This window comes from Physeter macrocephalus, chromosome 3 (genome assembly GCF_002837175.3).
Source record: "Physeter macrocephalus isolate SW-GA chromosome 3, ASM283717v5, whole genome shotgun sequence".
In the NCBI taxonomy this organism is placed as follows: Eukaryota; Metazoa; Chordata; class Mammalia; order Artiodactyla; family Physeteridae; genus Physeter; species Physeter macrocephalus.
Genome location: NC_041216.1, coordinates 13,303,446 through 13,326,608, shown reverse-complemented (window position 1 = coordinate 13,326,608; position 23,163 = coordinate 13,303,446). Strand labels below are relative to the sequence as shown.

The window sequence follows — 23,163 nt, the reverse complement described above, 5'->3', positions numbered from 1 at the left end:
GCCCGCGTACCACCAAAAAAAAAAAAAAAAAAAAAAAAAAATATATATATATATATATATATATATATATCCTTTGGTTAGTGGAAGAAAGGAACCAAACCGATGAAATACTATACTCTTTAGGTTTTGAACCATTTGAATGTACTGCTTATTTGCAAAATTTAATTAAATTATGTATTTATTGTCTCAACTATATAAAAGCTTAAGTAGAAAAAACAAGCTTGAAGGAAAAATACTAAAATATTATTAGCATTGGTTATTTCTGGATGTTGGAATGGGAATGTAGGGGATTTTTTTCTTAATATTTTTCTAAATTTTCATGAGTCTATTTGTTTTTTATAGTAGGACACAAAATCTTCTAGGTATTTAAGTGGGTAACTACAGTTATAATGCCTCTGTTGCAACGCCTTTGGCCATTGTTTTCTGATAATAGCCATTCCTCACCCCATGCCCTCTCCTACCTCTCACCTTTCTTGCTCACTCACCAAACCCCATACATTACTTCTTTCTTGTTTTTCACCTTCATTCAGTCTTTTTTGCCATATGCTTCCTATTGGCTCTTGATCCAAGTTGTTTTCAGCTTAGAAGCAAGCTCAGAGGTCCAATTGCTAAGTGAATTGTAGCCATTGGACAAGATGTCCCTCTGCCAAGCAGAGAACTGACCTAAACTCTACTCTGTAAGAAGAAACTAAGAGGACTTCCATGGCGGCACAGTGGTTGAGAATCCGCCTGCCAATGCAGGGGACATGGGTTCGATCCCTGGCCCGGAAAGATCCCATATGCTGCGGAGCAGCTAAGCCCTTGAGCCACAGATACTGAGCCTGCACTCTAGAGCCCACAAGCCAAGAGTACTGAGCCCACGTGCCACAACTACTGAAGCCCGCGTGCCTAGAGCCCGTGCTCCACAACAAGAGAAGCCATCGCAATGAGAAGCCCGCACTTCGCAATGAAGAGTAGCCCCCGCTAGCAACACTGGAGAAAGCCCGCGTGCAGCAACGAAGACCCAACACAGCCAAAAATAAATAAATAAATAGATAAATTTTTTTTAAAAAAGAAGAAACTAAGAGATGGGCCTCACAGCCTGGCTTACATATCTCCAGTTTAGGCTAAAAGTAGTATTTGAACCTTGCAGTTCTTTTCATACTCAGAGATGGCTTTTGGCTTGATTATGGTTCTGACTTGACTATATTATAAAATATGTAATGGATTTTCTGAGTTTGGGGTTTAGAGGCACTCACAGATGTTGAGGCCAGTTTCTAATTCTATTCTGTTCTGTTAGCATTTAGCACAAACCCTTTGCATTAAGCATAAGAAGTTTGGGACTTCCCTGGTGGCATAGTGGTTAAGAATCCACCTGCCAGTGCAGGGGACACGGTTTCGAGCCCTGGTCCGGGAAGATCCTACATGCCGTGGAGCAACTGAGCCGGTGCACCATGACTACTGAGCCTGCGCTCCAGAGCCCGCGAGCCACAACTATTGAGTCCACGTGCCACAACTACTGAAGCCCACACATCACAGCTACTGAAGCCCATGCGCCTAGAGCTCGTGCTCAGCAATAAGAGAAGCCACTGCAGTGAGAAGCCTGCACACCACAATGAAGAGTAGCCCCAGCTCACTGCAACTAGAGAAAGCCCGTGCACAGCAGCAAAGACCCAACACAGCTAAAAACAAATAAATGAATTTATTTTTTTTTAAATATATGTATATACAGGAAGTTTTACTTCAAAGTAGACAGTCCTGATTAAGTAACTTGCAAGATGACTGATCACTTTTGCTGGTTTGTGCTGAGTAGGAACTAATTAATAACGTGTCTTTACCTTTTACTGTATGTTCTTTCAAAGTAGGGGCTTTGGGCTTCCCTGGTGGCCAGTGGTTAAGAATCCGCCTGTCAGTGCAGGGGACATGGGTTCGAGCCCTGGTCCGGGAAGATTCCACATGCCACTGAGCAACTAAGCCCGTGCTCCACAGCTACTGAGCCTGCGCTCTAGAGCCCGTGAGCCACAACTACTGAGCCCGCGTGCCACAATACTGAAGCCCGCGTGCCTAGAGCCCGTGCTCCGCAGCCGGAGAAGCCACTGCAATGAGAAGCCTGAGCACCGCAACAAAAGAGTAGCCCCCGCTCGCCACAACTAGAGAAAGCCTGCGCACAGCAACGAAGACTGAATGCTGCCAAAGATAAATAAATAAAATAAATTCTTTTTAAAAAAGAAAGAAAGTAGGGGCTTTGAAATGATTCATTGCTTTACGTTCTAGAAAGTCCTGTTTTTGTTAAAGGTGCACTATGTTAACATAAGCAGTAACTTACAACATTTGCACAGTTGTTATCATCTTGCCCCTCCCTCTGTTTTATTTTTTTTTTAAACGATTTTTTTTAAATTTATTTTTATTTTATTTATTTAATTTTTGGCTGCATTGGGTCTTTGTTGCTGCACACGGGCTTTCTCTAGTTGCGGCGAGCAGGGGCTACTCTTCGTTGCAGTGCGTGGGCTTCTCATTGCAGTGGCTTCTCTTGTTGCGGAGCACGGGCTCTAGGCGCATGGGCTTCAGTAGTTGTAGCACGCGGACTTCAGTAGTTGTGGCTCGCGGGCTCTAGAGCGCAGGCTCAGTAGTTGTGGCGCACGGGCTTAGTTGCTCCGTGGCATGTGGGATCTTCCCGGACCAGGGCTCGAACCCGTGTTCCCTGCATTGGCAGGCGGATTCTTAACCACTGCGCCACCAGGGAAGCCCCCTTCCTCTGTTATAAAATTTTAAAAATAGTTGTCAGAATACTTTCACTTCAGAAGTACATTTTTCATTCAGTGCTCATTTGCCTTAGACTTCTACTACTTTTAGCCCAAGCTGCACCTCTTTCTGAGACTGTATGAAGAATGATACTGTCTAATCTCTTAGTAGGAAGTGGTGGGTTGGGGTGAGGGGGTCTGGTCTATGAGAACCCGAGGGACTAACTCAAGAGACACTAAAATGAAGAGTGTCTCCCTATGGAAAACAAAGAGAGTAACTAGAGAGCAAATAGTTCCAGTTCCCATGACACTAGGAGGTGAGACAGTTTTCAGTCTCTAACCTCAGTGTTTCAGTTCTCTCCTCCAAAGGAAACCTCAGCAGTAACTGGGAACACTTGTCTAATTCCTCCATAAAAGGATCTTGCCTACAAGTTTAATAGCGATGAGTGGTCATTCCAAAGCCTGCAGCAGCCTAGTGATCATTCCTGCAGTTTAGCTTATAGGGATTCTTCATGTGTACCATGTTTTACCTTTGATGTGTCATCAGTTCTCCCCCTTGCTGTCCACTCCTAATGCCCTCAGGCACCCTCTGCTATTTCTCACCTACATTCTGCTCATTATTAGTTTTCCTATTCCAATCACTGCCTAATCCATCCTTCTCACAGCTCTCAGAATTAACTTTCTAAAAGACAGAGCAGATCATATCTCTCTCCTACTTTAATTCTTTGGCTTCCTGTTTCCTACAGGATTCAGTCCAGGCTCTTTTACATGGTGCTTGGCACCCTTCATAGCCTGGCTCTTGCTTGCCTTTCCATTCCTATTAACTTTTTCTTATGTGCATCTGTTCTCCTGCCAGGACAAACTAATTGTCAGTTCCCAAACATGTCGAATAATTTCACACCTTCATACATGCTATTTCTTCTTCCTACATGGTCTTTCCTCATCTTATCATCGAGTGGCAGGCTCCTACTCCTCCTTTAAGACTCAGTTTAGCTACCACTTTCTGTGAAGCTTTTCTAACCCCATTCCCACCCCCAAGAAAATTGTTTCTTCATTTGTACCATAGCACTTCACTCATAATAGCTCTTAACATTTAGCATTATAATTATTTGTGTGAAATAAATCTGTCTTATTCATGTAGCAAGGCACCCAGCACATAATAGACAATCAAATGTTTATTGGAAAAAGAATTACTTATTTTCATTACTACTATAAAATCTAAATAATTTAGATCTAAATAATAAGCTAAAACAGGAAGAGGGTTGGATAAAGGGGATAAGAAAGGTTAGAAATTGACAACTCTTCTCCCTACCTGACCACACCAGTCCATCAGTTTGCTCTTTCTTTTGGACCTTGCAGGTGGTGAGGATCCAGGGAAGTTGAGCCATGCCACGTTAAAGAATGGCCATACCACCCCCATAGGGAGTGCCAGATCTTCTAGTCCAGTCCAAGTAGAGGAAGAACCAAGAAGAATAGCAAGTCTTAAGAAGCCTATTCCAGAAGAGGACCCAAAGAAGCGACTAGGTAATTAACTCTGAATTTTTTAGTTTAAGAGCCATGGATCAGTCATTCTAATTTACTTCAGGGGCTTACAAGAGCCAGGGGAGAAATAAAATCCAGAGGGACTTCTGTTCTCTAGCAGTTCCTCACCTAGTTACCACTTTAAGTAGAATTTCTCCCCTCATTCTTGTATTCACAAAATACTTAAATGTGTGATTCTCAAGGACGGAAGAGGATGTTAAATATCAGATAACTGTAGGACTTTTTCAAGCTACACATTCCTCCTCCTCCACCCAAGGGACTCTGTGTCCAGTTGCCTGGCTCTTATATGAAGAATCACTACCATAACAAGCCTCTCTTATGATTGAGAAAGTGTCGTATACCTTAAGTATGTTGAGTTTGGGAAACTTTGTCCGTAAACCAATCTATACATTAAATAATGGATGGAGTTGACCGTAAGCTATGGGTGTGTTAGCTTTTTCAGTCTGTCTTGTAACTCTTTCCTTTTAAATCACATCTGTTATTACACAGGCTCAACTGGAAGCCAGCCTAATTCTGAAGCAGAGTCCATTCCTGAGAATGTACCCAAACAGCCTTTACTTCCACCTAAAAGACACTTGTCCTCTTCTCACGAAGCAAATGAAGGGCAAGCAAAGGATGCCACTTCCTCTGGCAGCACGGCAAGACCACTCTCCTCCACACCCACCACTGCCATCACCACAGCACCTGCTGCCACCACGGCTGCCACGAACCCAGCAAAAACTGTTAATTCCTCTGTCCCCCCTTCACAAGCACCCAGGACTCTGCCTGCTTCTACTGCCAGCACTAACACTACTGCTACCCCGAGCCTCACTCATGCAGTCCCTGCCAAGCAGCCCCCTATCCCTCCCCCTAAACCAGCTCACAGAAATAGCAACCCTGTCATTGGTAAGTAAGTCTTTAGATTGCCATTGTTTGGGGTTTGGTTTGGTTTTAGACAGTTGTTTTATTGGATAACTGGTACAATATTGATTTGGTCTGTGAGAGAGTTCTCCATAGCTTGTCCCTATGAATGCCCTCAATATAGAAAAAAGCCTTGAAAATGAGGCAGATGGCTATAAATGGAAACAGAATGGGGTCAAATATCACTAAAATTAGGTTCAAGTTTTGGGGGATTAATATTTATTTTCCTAAAACAATGTTCCTGAACTACTGTTTGTAGTTGGGGGACTGTACATGTGAAGACCACAATGGGTTTGACCTGCTTGGAGAAAAGGGATTTTTCTTTAACCTACTTTAAACTGGCAATGCCTTCCTTCAGCATAAATCCAGTAGATAAAAAGGTGCCAATATAACTTGCGATTCAGTGTCTGGCATAGTACATTCATGGGGAACTGCAAAGATATTTAAATTATCCTGATAAAATCATGTTTTGTCTCAAGAGAGTTAAGAATGCTACTCTTAATAAAATAAGTGGTGGAAGAATGAAAGCAGGGAAGATAACCAGTAACTTTTTATTGGTTTAGTAAATTTTATATATTTACCTGAATATATTATATTATATTTAGGTCAGTTTTCCTTATATAAATTTAGAGGAAATTTTAAGAAAGGGAGGAGAGGGAAAAAGGTAGTTTTTCGAGAAAAACAATATTAGGCTTAGTACTGCTTAAAGTTTTTGTTAATGATTGGAGAAACAAAAAGTGTGCTCATCAGATGGCTAATTAACGAAATTGTATGGAGTGACTAGAACCTTGAAAAACAGGCTTAGCATTCATTGTGACTATAGCAGGTTGGAGGAGCTTGATAAAAACAGGATGAAGGTTATTATTCTTATCACTACCTTGGATGGATAGTGCTGTGTTGACTTAATCTCTGAGGACTGAGGAGCTTTTATATACTTATTTTCAAAACCTCCTTGTGAAGTTTTATCTATTTTATCTATTATATAGTTAGGGCAATAAGAATGTGAAGAAGTTGTGATTGACTCACGTTGCAGTTAGTGAAAGATAGAAACCAAACACAGCCTTTTCAACTCTGGAGTACAGACCTCTGTCCTGTATACTTGTGTTCTCAACCTGTTGTCTAGACAGGGGTTCTCATCATGGTCACCTGGAGGGCTTGTTAAAACACAGAGTGCTGGGCTCTGCCCTTATAGTTTCTAATTCTGTAAGTCTGGGGTAGTGCCTGAGAATTTGCATTTCTGATGAGTTCCCAGATGATGCTGATGCTCCGTATATGGGGACCACACATCGAGAACCACTGCTCTAAACCAGTAGTACTCCACCCTTTTCAGGGTAAGACAATATTAAGAAATGATAATATGTGTACTGTATCCTGGGCTAAACTGCGGAGGCCACTCTTGGCCTCAGATGAATAGCCCAAAGCAATAGGTCCTGTGACTGAGGGACCAGCGTCAGTCCACAAGTGGTCCTCGGCAGAAAGAGAAAAATAGGATCGTTCACAGAGTTTTTATTAAGGTTACGTAGACTTGATTTAAAGAACTATCCTTTAGGGAGTTCCCTGCTGGCCTAGTAGTTAGGATTCCGAGCTTTCACTGCCGTGGCCTGGGTTTAACCCCTGGTCGAGGAACTGAGATCCCACAAGGCTGAACGACACAGCCCCCCAAAAACAGGACTATCCTTTATTCTGAAATTATGGACTGTCCTAATTCTTTGGTGTTAAAAGACCATTTCTCCCATGAAGGGGTTATGTTCATAAGTGGTTTACTGAATATCAAGCCTTAGTTGAGGGAATTCGCTGGCAGTCCAGTGGTTAGGGTGCCATGTTTCCACTGCTGGAGACCTGGGTTCAATCCCTGGCTGGGAACTAAGATCCCACAAGCCACGCGGCACGGCCAAAAAAAAAAAAAAGAAGCCTTGGTTGAAAATAATAAAAATTGACAACCTGAGATTGGTTGAGAATCTTTTTAATAGTATTGGTCCATGAAACCCAAACATTTGGAAACCAGTGTTTAGACATTGCTATGTCTACTAACGGGCATAATAGTATTAGGACTAATTAGTAGTGTTGCGACTAAGGAAGGACCACCATAAATAACTGAACAGATGAAGGGAATTTGTAACCCCTCCAGTGAACATTTTGGCATCTTTCCCACGGAACTACAGCCAAATGCCATTGGGTATTTGTACCAGAGGGTATGTGTACCAGAGGTCACTTCTTATACTTTTCAGGTGTATGTTTTCCTTAAATTACCAAAGGTAATTTACTTTATCAATTCAAATGTTAAAATACTCAAATTTGGTCTTGTCAGGGGCGGGTTTTGTTGTAGATGGAATAGCTAACCACTATTTTTAGACAGGACAGCAAACATCCAGTCTACCAAAAAATACCTTTTATTGATACTGAAATTCACATTTTTCAAATCCTTTTTTATATGTGTATGCAGTATTTTTCTAGAAGGACCTTTGAAAATTTTACTTATGAAGAGTGACATTAAAGCATTATCAGATTAGCTAGACTTTTACTTTGAATGCTGCCAATGGAATGGGATTTAGTGCAGTTAAATTTTTAATTTAGGGAAACTTGAAGTGTTGCTCTCTAGGTAAGACACATAAAACCTTTGAAAACAAGTGAGGGGTTTGGGTAGAGGGTTGGAGGTTGGAAACTGGGAGAACTACTATTTAATTATTTTGCAAGGTTGACCTTTTGTGATGTGTTGATCCACTTCTTAAAAGCCATTTGGAGCTTTCCAAAGGGACTTTGTAGAATCAACACCTGAGACATTGTGGGCTTTGGAGGGGGTCACATAGGGATATATACTGTCATGATACAGGGTAGGGGCCTCTCATCTAGTAAACATGTATTGAGGACCCACTATGTGCCAGGCACTGTGCCCCACCCTGAGAATATGCTGATAGAGATAAGGGGTGCCCTGTTGTCAAGGAGCCCATAGCATAGTGAAGAGTGGAGATGGCGGATTGGACATAAAAGACAAGAAGAGGTGTGGACACTAATAAAAAACAAAGTCAGTGGGATCCAGACGATGGAGCCTCATAATGAGTCCCGGGAACTAGCTGAGTCCTTACCAGTTTGTAGTATGATCTTGGGCAAGTCACGTAACTTCTGTGGCCTCAGTTTTTGCTTCTGTAAAATGGTAAAGATGATCTCTTGTATAAGAAGAATATGAAGTCAAGGATAGGAAAGCACCTTGCTTTCTTCAAAGGCCTCTGCGTTTGCTATAAAAATCCAAGATATCATTGATAGTTTAATAATAAAGTGCTGAGATATCTAGATATCATTATTTATCAGTATATGGTAACAATGCCTGATAGTGTTTGTTTTTTTTGTTTCAATCTGCATGTTTAAATTTTGTAATGGAGTACTGTTAGACAAAAGAACTTATTAGCCACATTTTTTTTGTTTTTTTCATATTAACTTTATCTACACCAAGATCAAGTCATAAAAAATTGTCATGTCTATTATCATAGTAAAGAAGTAAGAAGTTTCTCATCAGAGTATTAAGGTAGTGGTCTTCCTACACCTCTGTACATTTATTCAGGCTTCTAGATATTTAAATATTAATTTTGTTTCAAGATGAGATAGCTAGGGAATGGCAAAGCTATGAAATGGAATAATTTGCCTGAAAGATTAAGACTGAGCTCAGCTCTAATTCTAGGCCCTGGGCTGGCCCCTCAAAGCACTGTAAAGCCATCTTAAATTGAGGTGTTGCTTTCTTTTTTCCAGCTGAACTATCCCAAGCAATAAACAGTGGTACATTGTTATCAAAGCCGTCCCCACCTTTACCACCTAAGAGAGGCATTCCATCAACCTTGGTACCCACCTCAGAGTCTGCTGCTGCCACTGCCACCACCACAAAAGCACCAAGTGATCAGAAAGAGAAGAGCACATGCTCTGTGGGCTCCGAACCCCTGCTGATGATCCCCCCTACCGCCCCATCCCCCCCACAGCCTACTCATATACCTCCAGAACCCCCTCGGTCCCCTCCATTCCCTGCTAAGACTTTTCAAGTTGTGCCAGAAATTGAGTTTCCACCTTCCTTAGACCTACCCCAGGAGGTTCCCCAGCAGGAAAGTCAGAAAAGGGAAGTACCCAAGAGGATGTTGGACCACAGCTTTGGGGAGCCCCATGTACCCTCTAGGCTGCCCCCAGTCCCACTGCATATCCGAATCCAGCAGGCCCTGACCAGCCCACTCCCCATGACTCCTCCCTTGGAAGGCTCTCATAGAGCTCATTCATTGCTCTTCGAGAACAGTGACAACTTTTCTGAGGACAGCAGTACCCTGGGTCGGACCAGGTCACTTCCCGTCACTATTGAAATGCTGAAAGTGTGAGTGCCTTTAAAGCTTGCTTCTTGTTCCCTCTTTACTCTAGCTAGCCCTTCTTGGAAGAAATTACTTATAGAGAGAAAATGTGAATAAATTTAAATTAAGAAGAATACTCAACAAATAGGACATGTTCTTGAATATGAACTTTTACTCTCCTGATTTCTATAACATTGTTTCCATGGCAGAAATTTCCATGATGATACAAAAATTACAAACTTCTGTACTTGAAAATTAAAATCACTATGTATTTTTATATGATATACGGGAAGCAGTGTGACATGGTGCTTAAGAACGTTGACCTTGGAGTAAGATAGCTCTGGGTTCAAATCCCAGCTCTGCCTCTTATTTACTAGCGTGCAGTAGTGTATGTTACTTAATCTTCCTGCTCTTCAGTTGTCTAACCTGTAAACAGAAATAATACCTACCTCATAGGCTTGTGAGAATGAAATTAGACAAATCTGAAAGCTCTAGTGCCTGGCACAGAACCTGGTAGAGAGGGACAGAGAGAAGCCTAGAGAAAAAGAAGGGAGCTCTGAAAGATAGCTCAGTATTCCAGCCCCACAGACTGAAACTGCTTATCTTTTCTCTCCCTCATCTGTCCCCACTCAATCTGTTCACAGTAGCATTGGTACTTATACCTATTTTGTCTGTCTTTTTAAAATTCAGACAAATTGTGACTGAAGATTAACACTTCTTGGCAAGTTGGAAATTTGTCTTACTAATAACTAAAAGAATTGTTAGAGAGCTGTTGCAGTATCCTACTTTTTGGTTTTTTTGCCATAATCTTTTGTACTTCCTGGTATTATTTATTTCGCATCCTGGAAAGAGACAGTTTAGGAATTTGAAGTAGACTTAAGTCATAGTTTTATGCCTCCAGAGTGTAAAGCAAAGAAGTTAATTTTCATCCTTACTTCTCTTTGCTTCCTTGGTTTAGGAAATGGGTTAAATATTTTTATTGAGTATCTTCCATGAGCCAAGTTCTGTGTTAGATGCTGTGTAATCTTCTCATCCAATCAGACCAAAGCAAACTTGCATCTTATATATTGATCATCAGGGCCCTATGTGCAAGACACTAGAGCATTTTAGAATTTGTCTATTTCATTCTCACAACAAGCCAACAAGGTAGGTATCATTCACATTTACAGAAAAATTAAATAACTTACAAGCTAGTAAATAAGTTGTAGATCTGGAATTTGAACCCAGAGCCCTTTAGATTAATAGCTGCTAAAAAGTTTCTTAGCAAGAATGTAAAAATTAAGGGAAATAACTATAAATTATTTCATTCATGGACTTTTTCATGGTTATTCAGTAGTTTGCCTTGCAAATCAGTTATTCTTTATGTCTCTGAAAGGAAAATGTAAAATGTAATTTTGTTAATTTGTTAGTCCAGACGATGAAGAAGAGGAGGAGCAGAGCCACATATTTGCATTCGATGCAGATGTAGCATCTACCTCAGTCATTCCTAAACTACCGCAGTGTCTGCAGGAAGAAGAAGAAGGGAAAGAGAGTGACTCTGATTCAGAAGGTCCTATTCAATACCGAGATGAAGAGGATGAAGATGAAAGCCATCATAGTAAGAAAGGGAGGGAAAGAGAAGGAGAAAGTTCTCTTACAGATAAAGCTGTGTGCTGGTCTTAGCAAGTGTAAGATGCATGGAAGCAGGCACCTTCTCCCATCGAGTCGTCTGGCTGACTGCTCTTGGAAGGCTCTGTGAAAGACTCTTGTCCCTGCTGTTCCCGTTGTTATAACATTCCAGTGAGAGGGAGCCCAGTAGGTTGAGTCAATCAGTTTTTTATGTGTTTGGTTTTGATTTTAAAATTATTTACCTTGATGGTATTAAAGAATGTGGAGTAAAGGAAAGTTGGTATTTGGGCTTTGTGGAAAAGACAAAAGTGATGCTCTCCTTCAGCCTAGTGAGCTTCCTATGTTCGTGGGGCAAAGAAAAAAAACATGTTCATGTACACACATCTGCAAATAATAGAATCCTGATTCCTAAAAGTGGAAAGTAGCTTTAAGAGTAGGAACCTTATGAGGTGTGTTAGTACAAATGCCTCTGTGTTGTAATTCAGAGGCTGTCCCCTGCTTAGATCATCCCTCCTCTAGCAACTCTTACTAAGAAGAAAAATGTAGACAGAGAACTGGTAGAAGGGAAAAGATATTTTTAGCCCGTCTGAGGCCATCTGCTGAAAAGATTGTTAGATGTCCTCAGCTTTACCCCCACCTCTCTGTTAGGTGGATCATTAGAGGCCAGCTAGAAAGCTGGGATTATGATATTGTTTATTCAGACTCTTACCTAGCTCCAGGTGAGGTTGAGCTTTAAGCTTCTACATGTTTTTCTTTCCCTTGTACAAAGGTGCTCTGGCCAACAAAGTGAAGAGGAAAGACACACTGGCAATGAAGCTGAACCACAGACCCAGTGAACCTGAAATGAACATGAATTCTTGGCCTCGAAAAAGCAAAGAGGAGTGGAATGAAATACGGCACCAGATTGGGAACACGCTGATCCGGTAGGCCTTTTCTTAGAATAGATTGATTGGATTTGATTATGCCAGTATATGTCTTAGAGATGTACTTTGTGGTGGAGCATGCAGGTATCTTTTTTTTTTAATTTTAGAAATAGCATAATTTTAAAAAATACATATTGTACACAGATGGGTATCTTTTAAGAGTTTGGAAATTAAGGAACTAGATGGCTCTCAGAGCTTTAAACCATAAGATAGATCTCACAGCTTTACACCATAAGATAAACATAAGTATGGTTTTTTTTTAAGTTTCTAAGGATTTAGGTGGTTCCCAGGACAGCAAGCCTCTTCTGGCTTGCTCAACCATGAGGTGTGCCAGCCCAGTTAAAAATCACACACATAATTTCCATTGTATCTATTTCACACGTTCCATGTAACTGCCTCCTTTTAGCGTGTTAGTATATTTTTCAAGTCAGCTGGAACCAAAAGCATGGAGAGATTGAATGCAGGCCAGCTTCCTGCATATGTACTACACGTAGAGTCCAGGTATACAGACAAGTGTTTGCCCACCTCAGAGGTTCCTCTCGGAAAGTGGAACTCCTGGCATATTCCTTAAAAACAATTAAATAAGGATGCCTGTTAATTAAAATATATTCTCCTCTCCTACCTCAGACACCTGGCTTTGTTGATGGTGGCAATCTTCATGCAGAACTGTGGCCCTCTAAGTGTCAGCAAGAGACCATCAAGATTAGGAATTAGTTAAGAATGGGGATTTTTTTTTCTTTTAGTTTTATTGAGATATATTTGACATACAGCACTGTATAAGTTTAAGGTATAGAGCATAATGATTTGACTTGCATACATCATGAACTGATCACCACAGTAAGCTTAATGAACATTCATCGTCTCCTATAGATACAAAATAAAAGAAACAGAAAAAAATATTTTCCTTGTGATGAGAACTCTTAGGCTTTACTCTTTTAACAACTTTGATATATAACATATATGTTAATTATATTAATCATGTTGTACATTACATCCCTAGTATGTATTTATTTTATAACTGGAAGTTTGTACCTTTTGACCACCTTCATCCAGTTCCCGCTGTCCACCCCCTGCCTCTGGTAACCACAAATCTGATCTCTTTTTCTATGAGTTTGTTTGTTTGGGTTTGGAGTATATTAGACCTACAATACTATATTAGTTCCTGGTGCACAACATAGTGGTTTGATATTTCCATACATTGCAAAATGATCACCACAATAAGTCTAGTTACCATCTGTCACGATACAAAGATATTACATTATTACTGACTATATTCCCACACTGTATAGTTCATCCAAGAATGGGGATCTTTAATAATAGATTCCTTTTGCTTTATTGCAATGCTAGTTGCTCATCTTTGAGTGTTTTTTCCCAGGTCATAATCGTCTTAGAAGAACTTGTTGGACACTAGCAATGAATAGTCTAAAATTAAAACGTAGAAATACAAGAGATTAACATTTACAATACCATCAAAAATCTTTAAATACCTGTGGATAAACCTGACGAAAGATTGTGTAAGACCTATGCACTGAAAAGTATAAAATAATGCTGAAGAAAGAAGACCTAAATATATGGAGACAAATAACATATTCATGGATCAGAAGTCTCAGTATTATCAAGACATCAGTAGATTTAATGCAGTTCCAATCAAAATGCCCCCAGTAGGCTTTAATTGACAAACTGATTCTAAAATTGTTACGGAAATATAAAGCAACCGTGAAAAAGAACACGACTGGAGGACTAACACTGTCTTATTTTTAGACATATTATAAAGCTAAAGTAACCTAAACAGTATGGTATTGGCGTAAAGGTAGGATAAACAAAGAAGTCAATGGAACAGAAGAGAGAGCCCAGAAATAGACCCACCCATATAGGTGCAATTCATTTATGACAAAGGTACAAAGACAATTTCATTGAGAAGGGATGGTCTTTTCAACAAATGGTCCTGGTACAAAAATAACTTCAATTCATGCAGTGTATCATATAAAAAATTAACTCAGAATGGATCATAGACTTAAATAAGAGAGCTAAAACTGTAAAATTTCTAGAATATGGGTTAAAGAAAGATTTCATAGATATGATCTCAAAGCATGGTTCTTAAGAGAAAAACATTGGTAAATTGCACTTCATCAAAATTAAAATTTTTTGTTCCGTGAAAGACACTGTTTAAAAAAAAATGTAAAAATAAGCCACAAACTGGGAGAAAAATATTTTCAAACCATGTATCTGATAAAGGTCTTATATCTAGAATATATGAAGAACTCTCCAAACTCAATAAGAAACAACCCACTTTTTAAAAGGTGGGGGAAGCAAGGACTTCCCTGTTGATCTAGTGGGTAAGACTCTGCCCTCCCAATGCAGGGGACCCGGCATGTGGAAGATCCCACATGCGGCACAGTAACTAAGCCCGTGCGCCACAACTACTCAGCCTGCACTTTAGAGCCGCATGCCACAGCTACCGAAGCCCACACACCTAGAGCCGGTGCTCTGCAGCAAGAGAAGCCACTGCAATAAGAAACCCACACACCGCAATGAAGAGTAGCCCCCGCTCGCCACAACTAGAGAAAGCCTGCGCACAGCAACGAAGACCCAATGCAGCCAAAAATAAATAAATAAGTAAACAAATAATTTATTTTTAAAAATAAAATAAAGTAAATAATAAAAGACTGATAATATTAAGAGTTGCTGAGGATGAGGCCCAGCTGGATTCTCACACAGTGGTGGTAAAATAGACTACTTTGGAAAATAATTTGTAAGTTTCTTTAAAAAAAATCAAACAACATATGATCCAGCCATTCCATTATTTCTAATAGTCCCCCCGAAATAGAAACAACCTAAATGTCCATCAAAACATAAATGGATGGGGCTTCCCTGGTGGCGCAGTGGTTGCGCGTCTGCCTGCTGATGCAGGGGAACCGGGTTCGCGCCCCGGTCTGGGAGGATCCCACATGCCGCGGAGCGGCTGGGCCCGTGAGCCATGGCCAATGAGCCTGCGCGTCCGGAGCCTGTGCTCCGCAGCGGGAGAGGCCACAACAGAGGGAGGCCCGCATAACACAAAAAAAAAAAAAAAAAAAAAAAAAAAAACATAAATGGATGAACATGAACATAGTCCTGTGATGGAATACTACAGAGCAGTAAACAGGAATGAACTATTTATAATGCCACTACTTGGGTGGATCTCAGTAATTATCCTGAGTGAAAGAAGCTAGACAAAAAAAGAGTACATACTGTATGATTTTATATAAAATTTTAGAAAATGAAAACGAATTTATAGTTACATAAAATAGATCAGTGGTTGCCTGGGGGCAGGGAGGTTGAGAGTAAATAAAGCAGATGAGTATTTGCCTGGAGGCAGAGAGGTAGAGATTACAAAGGAAATGAAATTTTGTCAGGGAGGTTGTAGTGGGTAGAGTTGTATGTTCCAAAATAAATCCTAATCTCTGGTACCTTTGAATGTGACCTTATTTGGACAGAGGGTCTGTGTAGATACAATCAACTTAAGATGAGGTCATACTGGATTAGGTAGGCTCTAATCCAATGACTGGTATCCTCATAAGAGGAGGGAAATTGGGACAGATAGACACAGACACACACACAGAGATCTCTGTGTGACTAAGGCAGATACTGGAATGATGGATCTACAAGCCAAAGAACGCCAAGGACTGCTGGCAACCACCAGAATCTAGGAGAGAGGCATGGAACAAATTCTCCCTCTGAACCTTCAGAAGGAACCAACCTTTCTAACACCTTGATTGTGGACTTCTGGACTCCAGAACTGTGAGAGAATAAATGTCTGTTATAAGCCATCCACTTTGTAGAAATTTGTTACAGCAGCCCTAGGAAATCAGTCCAAGGGTGATAGACATGTTCCTTACCATGACTGTGGTGATGATTTTTTTTTTTAAGATTTTTACCCTGAGGAACTAAATCGTTTAATGAACTCTTTTTTAAAAAAAATATATTTATTCATTTATTTAATTTATTTTTGGCTGTGTTGGGTCATCATTGCTGCGCGCGGGCTTTCTCTAGTTGTGGCGTGCGGGGGCTACTCTTCATTGTGGTGTGCAGGCTTCTCATTGCCGTGGCTTCTCTTTGTTGCAGAGCACGGGCTCTAGGCACGTGGGCTTCAGTAGTTGTGGCACATGGGCTCTGTAGTTGTGGCTCACGGGCTCTAGAGCGCAGGCTCAGTAGTTGTGGCACATGGGCTTAGTTGCTCTGCAGCATGTGGGATCTTCCCAGACCAGGGCTCAAACCCGTGTCCCCTACATTGACAGGCAGATTCCTAACCTCTGCGCCACCAGAGAAGTCCCGGTGATGATTTTATAGGGACATACATATGTCAAAATATCAAATCATGCAATTTATTGTATGTCACTTATACCTTCGTAAAGCTGTGGTGTTGTTTTTTTTTAATGAACATTGAAAAAAGAAGAGCTTTGAAATACATAAAGTTGTAAATTGTGAATAAAATGGGGCTGGGGGTTTTCCATGCAACTAAAGAGTTACTAGCACATAGTTCAAATACTGTCAGAGCTATACATTACATTAAAAGTAAGAAATGAAGAACTTTCTGATTCTAGAAATGACAAGTTGTCATTAGTGAATAACATCTCAGAACTGGGAATGAGATGAGAAACTTCATCAGATATTTCAGAGAGGACTGAAATTAAAATCATAGGTTTTGGGCTTCCCTGGTGGTGCAGTGGTTGGGAGTCTGCCTGCCGTTGCAGGGGACACGGCTTTGTGCCCCAGTTCGGGAGGATCCTGCATGCCGCGGAGCGGCTGGGCCCATGAGCCATGGCCGCTGAGCCTGTGCGTCTGGAGCCTGTGCTCCGCAGCGGGAGAGGCCGCAGCAGTGAGAGGCCCGCGTACCGCAAAAAAAAAAAAAAAAAAAATTATAGGTTTTACAGAATATAACTCCAAAAGAGACAACCTTAAATTCCAGTGGTTCCTAAAACACTGGTTTAAAAATCAAAAGAGAGGCTTCCCTGTTGGCGCAGTGGTTCAGAATCCGCCTCCCAATGCAGGAGACACGGGTTCGAGCCCTGGTCTGGGAAGATCCCACATGTCACGGAGCGACTAAGCCCGTGTGCCACAACTACTGAGCCCATGTGCCACAACTACTGAAGTCCGCACACCCTACAGCCCAGGCCCTGCAACAAGAGAAGCCACCGCAATGAGAAGCCTGTGCACCACAACAAAGAGTAGCCCCCGCCCGCCGCAACTAGAAAAAGTCCGCGTGCAGCAATGAAGACCCAATGCAGCCAAAAATAAATAAATAAATTTATTAAATAAATAAAATCAAAATCAAAAGAGGACTTCCCTGGCGGTCCAGTGGTTAAGACGCCACGCTTCCACTGCGGAGGGTGCAGGTTCAATCCCTGGTTGGGAAAGTAAGATCCCACATGCTGCACAGCCAAAAAAGAAATAAAACAAAATAAATAAAATAAAAATAAAAAGAGGAACATCAGAGTCATATGGGAAGCATTATACACACACACACACACACACACACACACACACACATATACACAGTCTCAGTCCTCATAATGGTTTCCTAAATGAGAATTTTTATTAATATCTTTGAGGATCTGTGTTAACCCATATGCTGAAGGAGCAAATCTGTTTGGTTGCCACCAGAACAGTCCAAATCTTCATTTTACACATGAGTAACTCAAGGTCTAACTGAGCTTTCTTGTGATGATAGGGCTTGCTGGCATCAAAGCTAGAACTAGAGGACTTCCCTGGTGGTGCAGTGGTTAAGAATCTGCCTGCCAATGCAGGGGATACGGGTTCGAGCCCTGGTCTGGGAAGATCCCACATGCCGCGGGGCAACTAAGCCCGTGAGCCACAACTACTGAGCCCGTGCTCTAGAGCCCACAAGCCACAACTGCTGGGCCCACATGCCACAACTACTGAAGCCTGTGCACCTAGAGCCCATGCTCCGCTACAAGAGAAGCCACCGCAATGAGAAGCCCGCGCACCACAACGAAGGGTAGCCCCCGCTCGCCACAACTAGAGAAAGCCCGTGTGCAGCAACAAAGACCCAACGCAGCCAAAAATAAATAAATAAAATTTTAAAAATAGAAAAAAAAAAAAAAAAGCTAGAACTAGAATCCTGGCCTCCTGTTTGCCTGTACAATTCCTTTTTATGTTGTAATATCTGTATTAACACTCTCAGTGTGAAAAGTGTTTCAACACTTTTCATAACGTGTTTCAAAAGTGTTTCATAAACAGATCTTTATAAACAGGACCGGGAGATTTAACATAAACAATATTCTTATTTATCTCCTTTTTAGACGACTGAGTCAAAGACCAACACCAGAAGAACTAGAACAACGAAACATACTACAACGTGAGTCCAGCTATGGAAATGAAGTCGTATAGATTTTCTTTGTGTGTTTCTGACTCTAATATACAAGACAGAAAAGAGAAGCATTTTTCAACAAAGGCCAAGGAGAGAGTATTCTAGCCAAGGAAGGAGTATTCATACTTTTTACCCCTGAAGGAATATAGTTCCCCCCAAGCTTCCTTTACAAGATATCATTATGATATTGTTTAGTGTACTGGGATACTCCAGAAAATTGTATTTTAATTTTCTCATAATATCCTGCACCTACCTTGGGCATTTGAGAGGTTTTGACAGCGTGTGCTGCCCAACTTTTCTCTGTCTTAAGAGAGGTAAGGTAGTGGTTGTATATTTGGAGTGGACCTTCCTATTCCTAGTGTCTGAGAGCTGGGACCCAGAGCAAGTCCCAAATGCAGCAGTTGTTCTGCCTTTTTCATCTCTTAAGGCTTTCATACCTCCAAAGTCAGAAAATAGGACCATGTATTTAATTTGCTTTCTGTTTATGTAAATGACTAACTGAAATAGCATTCTAATCCAGTACAGATTTATTTTTCCCAATTATAGGGTGAAATTTGTCCTTAAATACCTCCACACTGAAGAGGATTAGGCTTCATAGTGTTACAAGTGTGGGAGCCTTTATAGACTTATCATGTGAAACCTAGTGTGAGCTCCATTCTCCATTGTTAGTGGTTACTCTTGAGCAAAGATCTGCGCAGTTTTTCTTACAGGGCACATAGTAAATATTTTCAACTTTGCAGGCCAAAAAGCAAAAGGAAGCTATTATGTAGGTACTTATCAAACCATTCAAAATGTAACCATTTAAAAATGTAAAGGCCGTGCTTAGCTCATTGGGCAGGAAAAGTACAGGCAGCTGGCCAGATTTGATACCATAGTTGGCTGACCCATGCTCTTAAGTATTTGACTACACCAGGTGACAAGAAAATTGTCTTGATTAACCAGTCCCAAAGTAAGTATTTTATTCTGACTTGGAGCCTGTAAGAAATATCTGTGTATGGGACTTCCCTGGCAGTCCAGTGGTTAAGACTCCAGGCTTCCACTGCAGGGGGCCCGGGTTCATTCCCTGGTCAGGGAACTAAGATCCCACATGTCATGGGGTGCGGCCATAAAAAAGAGAAATATCTGTGTGTAATTACTGAAACGTTTGATATGCAGATTGCCATTTTGAAGTAATATTCTTTGTTTGTGACTGTCAACTGTAGCTAAAAATGAAGCTGATCGTCAGGCAGAAAAACGAGAGATTAAACGTCGGCTCACTAGAAAGGTACACTGTCTCAGTCTGTCCACTCACTGTGTGTCTTGTATTTGAATGACCTATTTGACTGGAAAGAAATAAATTTGACTTGAATTGCCATAGACTGCTGTGAAAATAGAACACATGATGAAAATACAGAAAACAACACAGCATTATAAGAACTTTTTTTCCCCCATTTTTACTGTTTAAAGAAAGCCTGGCACAAGAAGGTGCTCAATAAATGTTTGCACAAGTTTTGACCTTTTATTGGTAGACCTGGGATTTTGGTGTAGACTATAAAAGCTGTTGATGTGTAGAAACGGTAACAGGAGGAGTGTATAGAATTCAATTTTGCAAGGCCAACTGGTGGTTTTCTAATCAGAGAAAGAACTGAACTTGACCCTTAGTAACACCTGAAAAATATGAAAAACCAAATAGGATTTTCTCATTGGTCCCAAATCAGTTAGGGTAGAATCTTTTCTGTACCAGACTTGTGTTAGCCCTTAAACTCTGGGATGAAGTCCTTTTTCCTTTCCCTCCCTCCATAATAGTTGGTAATTACCTCCTGTAGATTCTTGGAGTTGGTCTGAGTTCTCTAGACATTTCTTAAAATGTATAAGAATCCCCAGGAGAGCAACGAATCTAGGCATCTTCCTCCTGATTCTTCCCACTTCTCCCCTTCCCCAGGACCAGAGGAATTATCCTTGATAGATTGGGGGTGGCTAGAGGCCATCACTGGACTTAATGCCTTCAGATTGAGCAAGTTACCTGATTGTTCAAGCTTAAATCATGATTGGTTACAGAATCTGATATCTTGGGCATTATTCATGGTGAAAGGAAATTCACCCTTAATATTACCCATTAATAGATATTGCTTTCATATTAAATGTATTCATTTTCTACTGTATTAGATATGAATTTGTAGCCCTGACCCTTTTGCTACCCAAAATGTGGTCCACGGAGCCGAAGCATTGGCATCACCTGGAGTTTGTAAGAGATGCAGAATCTCAGGCCCCACCCCAAATCTGCTTAGTCAGAATCTACACTTTAACCACATCCCCAAATGGTTTGTATGCATGTTGAAGTTTGAGAAGCACTGGTTATACTGGTTTATAGCAATGGTTCTCTGTCTTGGCTGTGCACTGTGGAGCTTAAAGAAACAAGCAATCTCCTGATACCCGGAATCTCTGAAGATGGACCCAGGGATCAGTCACGTTTAAAGGTCCCCAGCTGATTCCGATGTGCATTGAAAGGTTGAAGCTCTGGATTAGAGGCAGTTTGAATGAATGATTGATGCCTAACTCCTGGCATAGTGAACTGAGAGCCTCCATTTCTTTCAGCTCAGTCAAAGGCCAACTGTGGCTGAACTACTTGCCAGGAAGATTCTGAGGTTTAATGAATACGTGGAGGTAACAGATGCTCATGATTATGACCGGCGAGCTGACAAACCTTGGACCAAACTGACCCCTGCTGACAAGGTGTCTGTCATTTGTCTGTCTCTCTCTTTATTTGAAGGGTACAAGACATTAACTAGAAGGGGGAACCATAACAAAATTTCTACTGCTCGTATAATGTTAAATATCTAAGGTACAAAATACCAAGACGTACCAACCAAAACTTTATACTAATGACTTCACCACCACCACCAAAACTGAAACAGAAGAAAATCCCTGCTACATAACAGAGTACAAAAATCTGGAAATACAACACATTTTTTAACAGTGGTTATGTTTGGTTGGAGGGAGTTTGGATGGTATATTTTAGTAATTACCCATATTTCACTTTTATAACAGGAAAAGCATTTTTACATGCTGTGGAAACTATAAAAAGTACAGTATCTCTTTGGAGGTCCTCAAGTGTTTCGACTTAACTGGAGATTACAGGTTTATTATGAGATGAAGGCTGTCAGGAAAGGCGATATGCATCAGGCTCAGAGCTTCACTCAGTGTGTTGACCTGGCTTCCTCCCTCCCTCTGGGTTGCCTTCCGGGGGTCGCAGTCACTCTCAGAGTTAAGCACAGTAGAGACTAGATGGCAGATACACTGCTGTACTCTAGCAGACAGAAGATGCTGAAGCGCTTTTGTTTCTACTCTGCAGGCCGCCATAAGAAAAGAATTAAATGAATTTAAAAGCTCAGAGATGGAAGTTCATGAGGAGAGCAAACATTTTACACGGTAAGACCCAAATACTGTGAGCTAAGTAGAGCTCCACCAAAAAGCAAATGTAGCAGAGTTGTTCAGCTAGGAAGAACTCTAATGACATAGTTAAAAGAACAACACTCAGTGTTAATTGCGAGAAGACTACAGTTAAGAGAAACAGATGAGAACTAAGAGGCATAGTTCATGCCTTACTGAGTATGGCATTTTATGTATATTATCTTATTTAATCCTTACAGCAGACATACCAGGTGTGTTCATATCCCCATTTTCTTGATGAGGAAGTAGACTCAAAAAGGTTAAGTAACGTGCTTGACTTGCACAACCAGGATGTGGGGAAAGGAATGAATGACTAAAAGCCACTGGGTGCTCTCTTCTCTGCACTTCACTGTCCCAGGTTATGGATAAGGAACTGTTGCTGAGCTAGACAACAGCCTGCCCTCTCTGGTTTCAGTCCTTTCTAGCACAGTTGATCTTACCAATTTAGTGTATAAACATCATGAAACAAGCCAAGAAGCATTTTGATTTGGAATTACTGTTGTGATTAAGGACCCAGCCCATACCTAAAGACTCAGCGAGCCACAAATGGAATCAGTGAAAGTATCTAGGTGACTCTCAGAACATTTATAAAAGGAGGCTAAATGAAATAAGTTATAATGACAATTACAGTTTGCTGTAAAAAAAAAAAAAGGAAGAAGCAAAATTGGAAAATAAAATATTAAACATTTTTTCGATCACAGTACAGGCAAATGGTTATTTTAACTACAGAATTTTTTTGTACTGAACTCTGACAGGATTAGAGAAGGCAGATTCTTTGAACAATAGTAACACCATTCAGGGTGCTGTAATATGAACTCAAATAACAAACCATACTTGCCAGCAAGGAGATTATAGTCTAATCCAGGAAGAGACCTATGTATCACTGTGTACAATCAATATGATAAATGCCTCAGTCATTCTGAGGCCTGAATCTGTCAGGTTTCGTATCCCAACTCCACCATTTCCTGGCTATGTTAGTGTTAGCTATTTTTTTTTAATAAATTTATTTGTTTGTTTATTTATGGCTGCGTTGGGTCTTCGTTGCTGCACGCGGGCTTTCTCTAGTTGTGGTGAGCAGGGGCTACTCTTCATCATGGTGCGCAGGCTTCTTATTGCAGTGGCTTCTCTTGTTGCAGAACACGGGCTCTAGGTGCATGGGCTTCAGTAGTTGTGGCACCTGGGCTCAGTAGTTGTGGCACGCAGGCTCAGTAGTTGTGGCTCTCAGGCTCTAGAGCACAGGCTCAGTAGTGGTGGCGCATGAGCTTAGTTGCTCTGCGGCATGTGGGATCTTCTGGGACCAGGGCTCAAACCCGTGTCCCCTGCATTGGCAGGCAGATTCTTAACCACTGCGCCAC

General features: G+C 41.1%; 1 protein-coding gene across 7 annotated transcripts in view; it reads left to right on the top strand.

The window, feature by feature from the left end:
• PHACTR4 (phosphatase and actin regulator 4) overlaps positions 1-23,163 on the top strand; it is an 85,010-nt gene that overhangs the window by 56,886 nt on the left and 4,961 nt on the right. For 6 of the 7 annotated variants that reach the window (XM_024125251.3, XM_028487345.2, XM_028487379.2 and 3 more), the window contains 9 exons: positions 4,080-4,244; positions 4,752-5,147; positions 8,904-9,507; positions 10,891-11,078; positions 11,859-12,012; positions 18,312-18,367; positions 19,582-19,643; positions 20,954-21,091; positions 21,711-21,787. In XM_024125251.3, the coding sequence (XP_023981019.1) occupies positions 4,080-4,244; positions 4,752-5,147; positions 8,904-9,507; positions 10,891-11,078; positions 11,859-12,012; positions 18,312-18,367; positions 19,582-19,643; positions 20,954-21,091; positions 21,711-21,787 (1,840 nt within the window). Of the gene's footprint in view, positions 1-4,079; positions 4,245-4,751; positions 5,148-8,903; positions 9,508-10,890; positions 11,079-11,858; positions 12,013-14,373; positions 14,679-18,311; positions 18,368-19,581; positions 19,644-20,953; positions 21,092-21,710; positions 21,788-23,163 lie in introns of those variants that run through there. The other variant, XM_055083405.1, reaches the window with a different exon arrangement.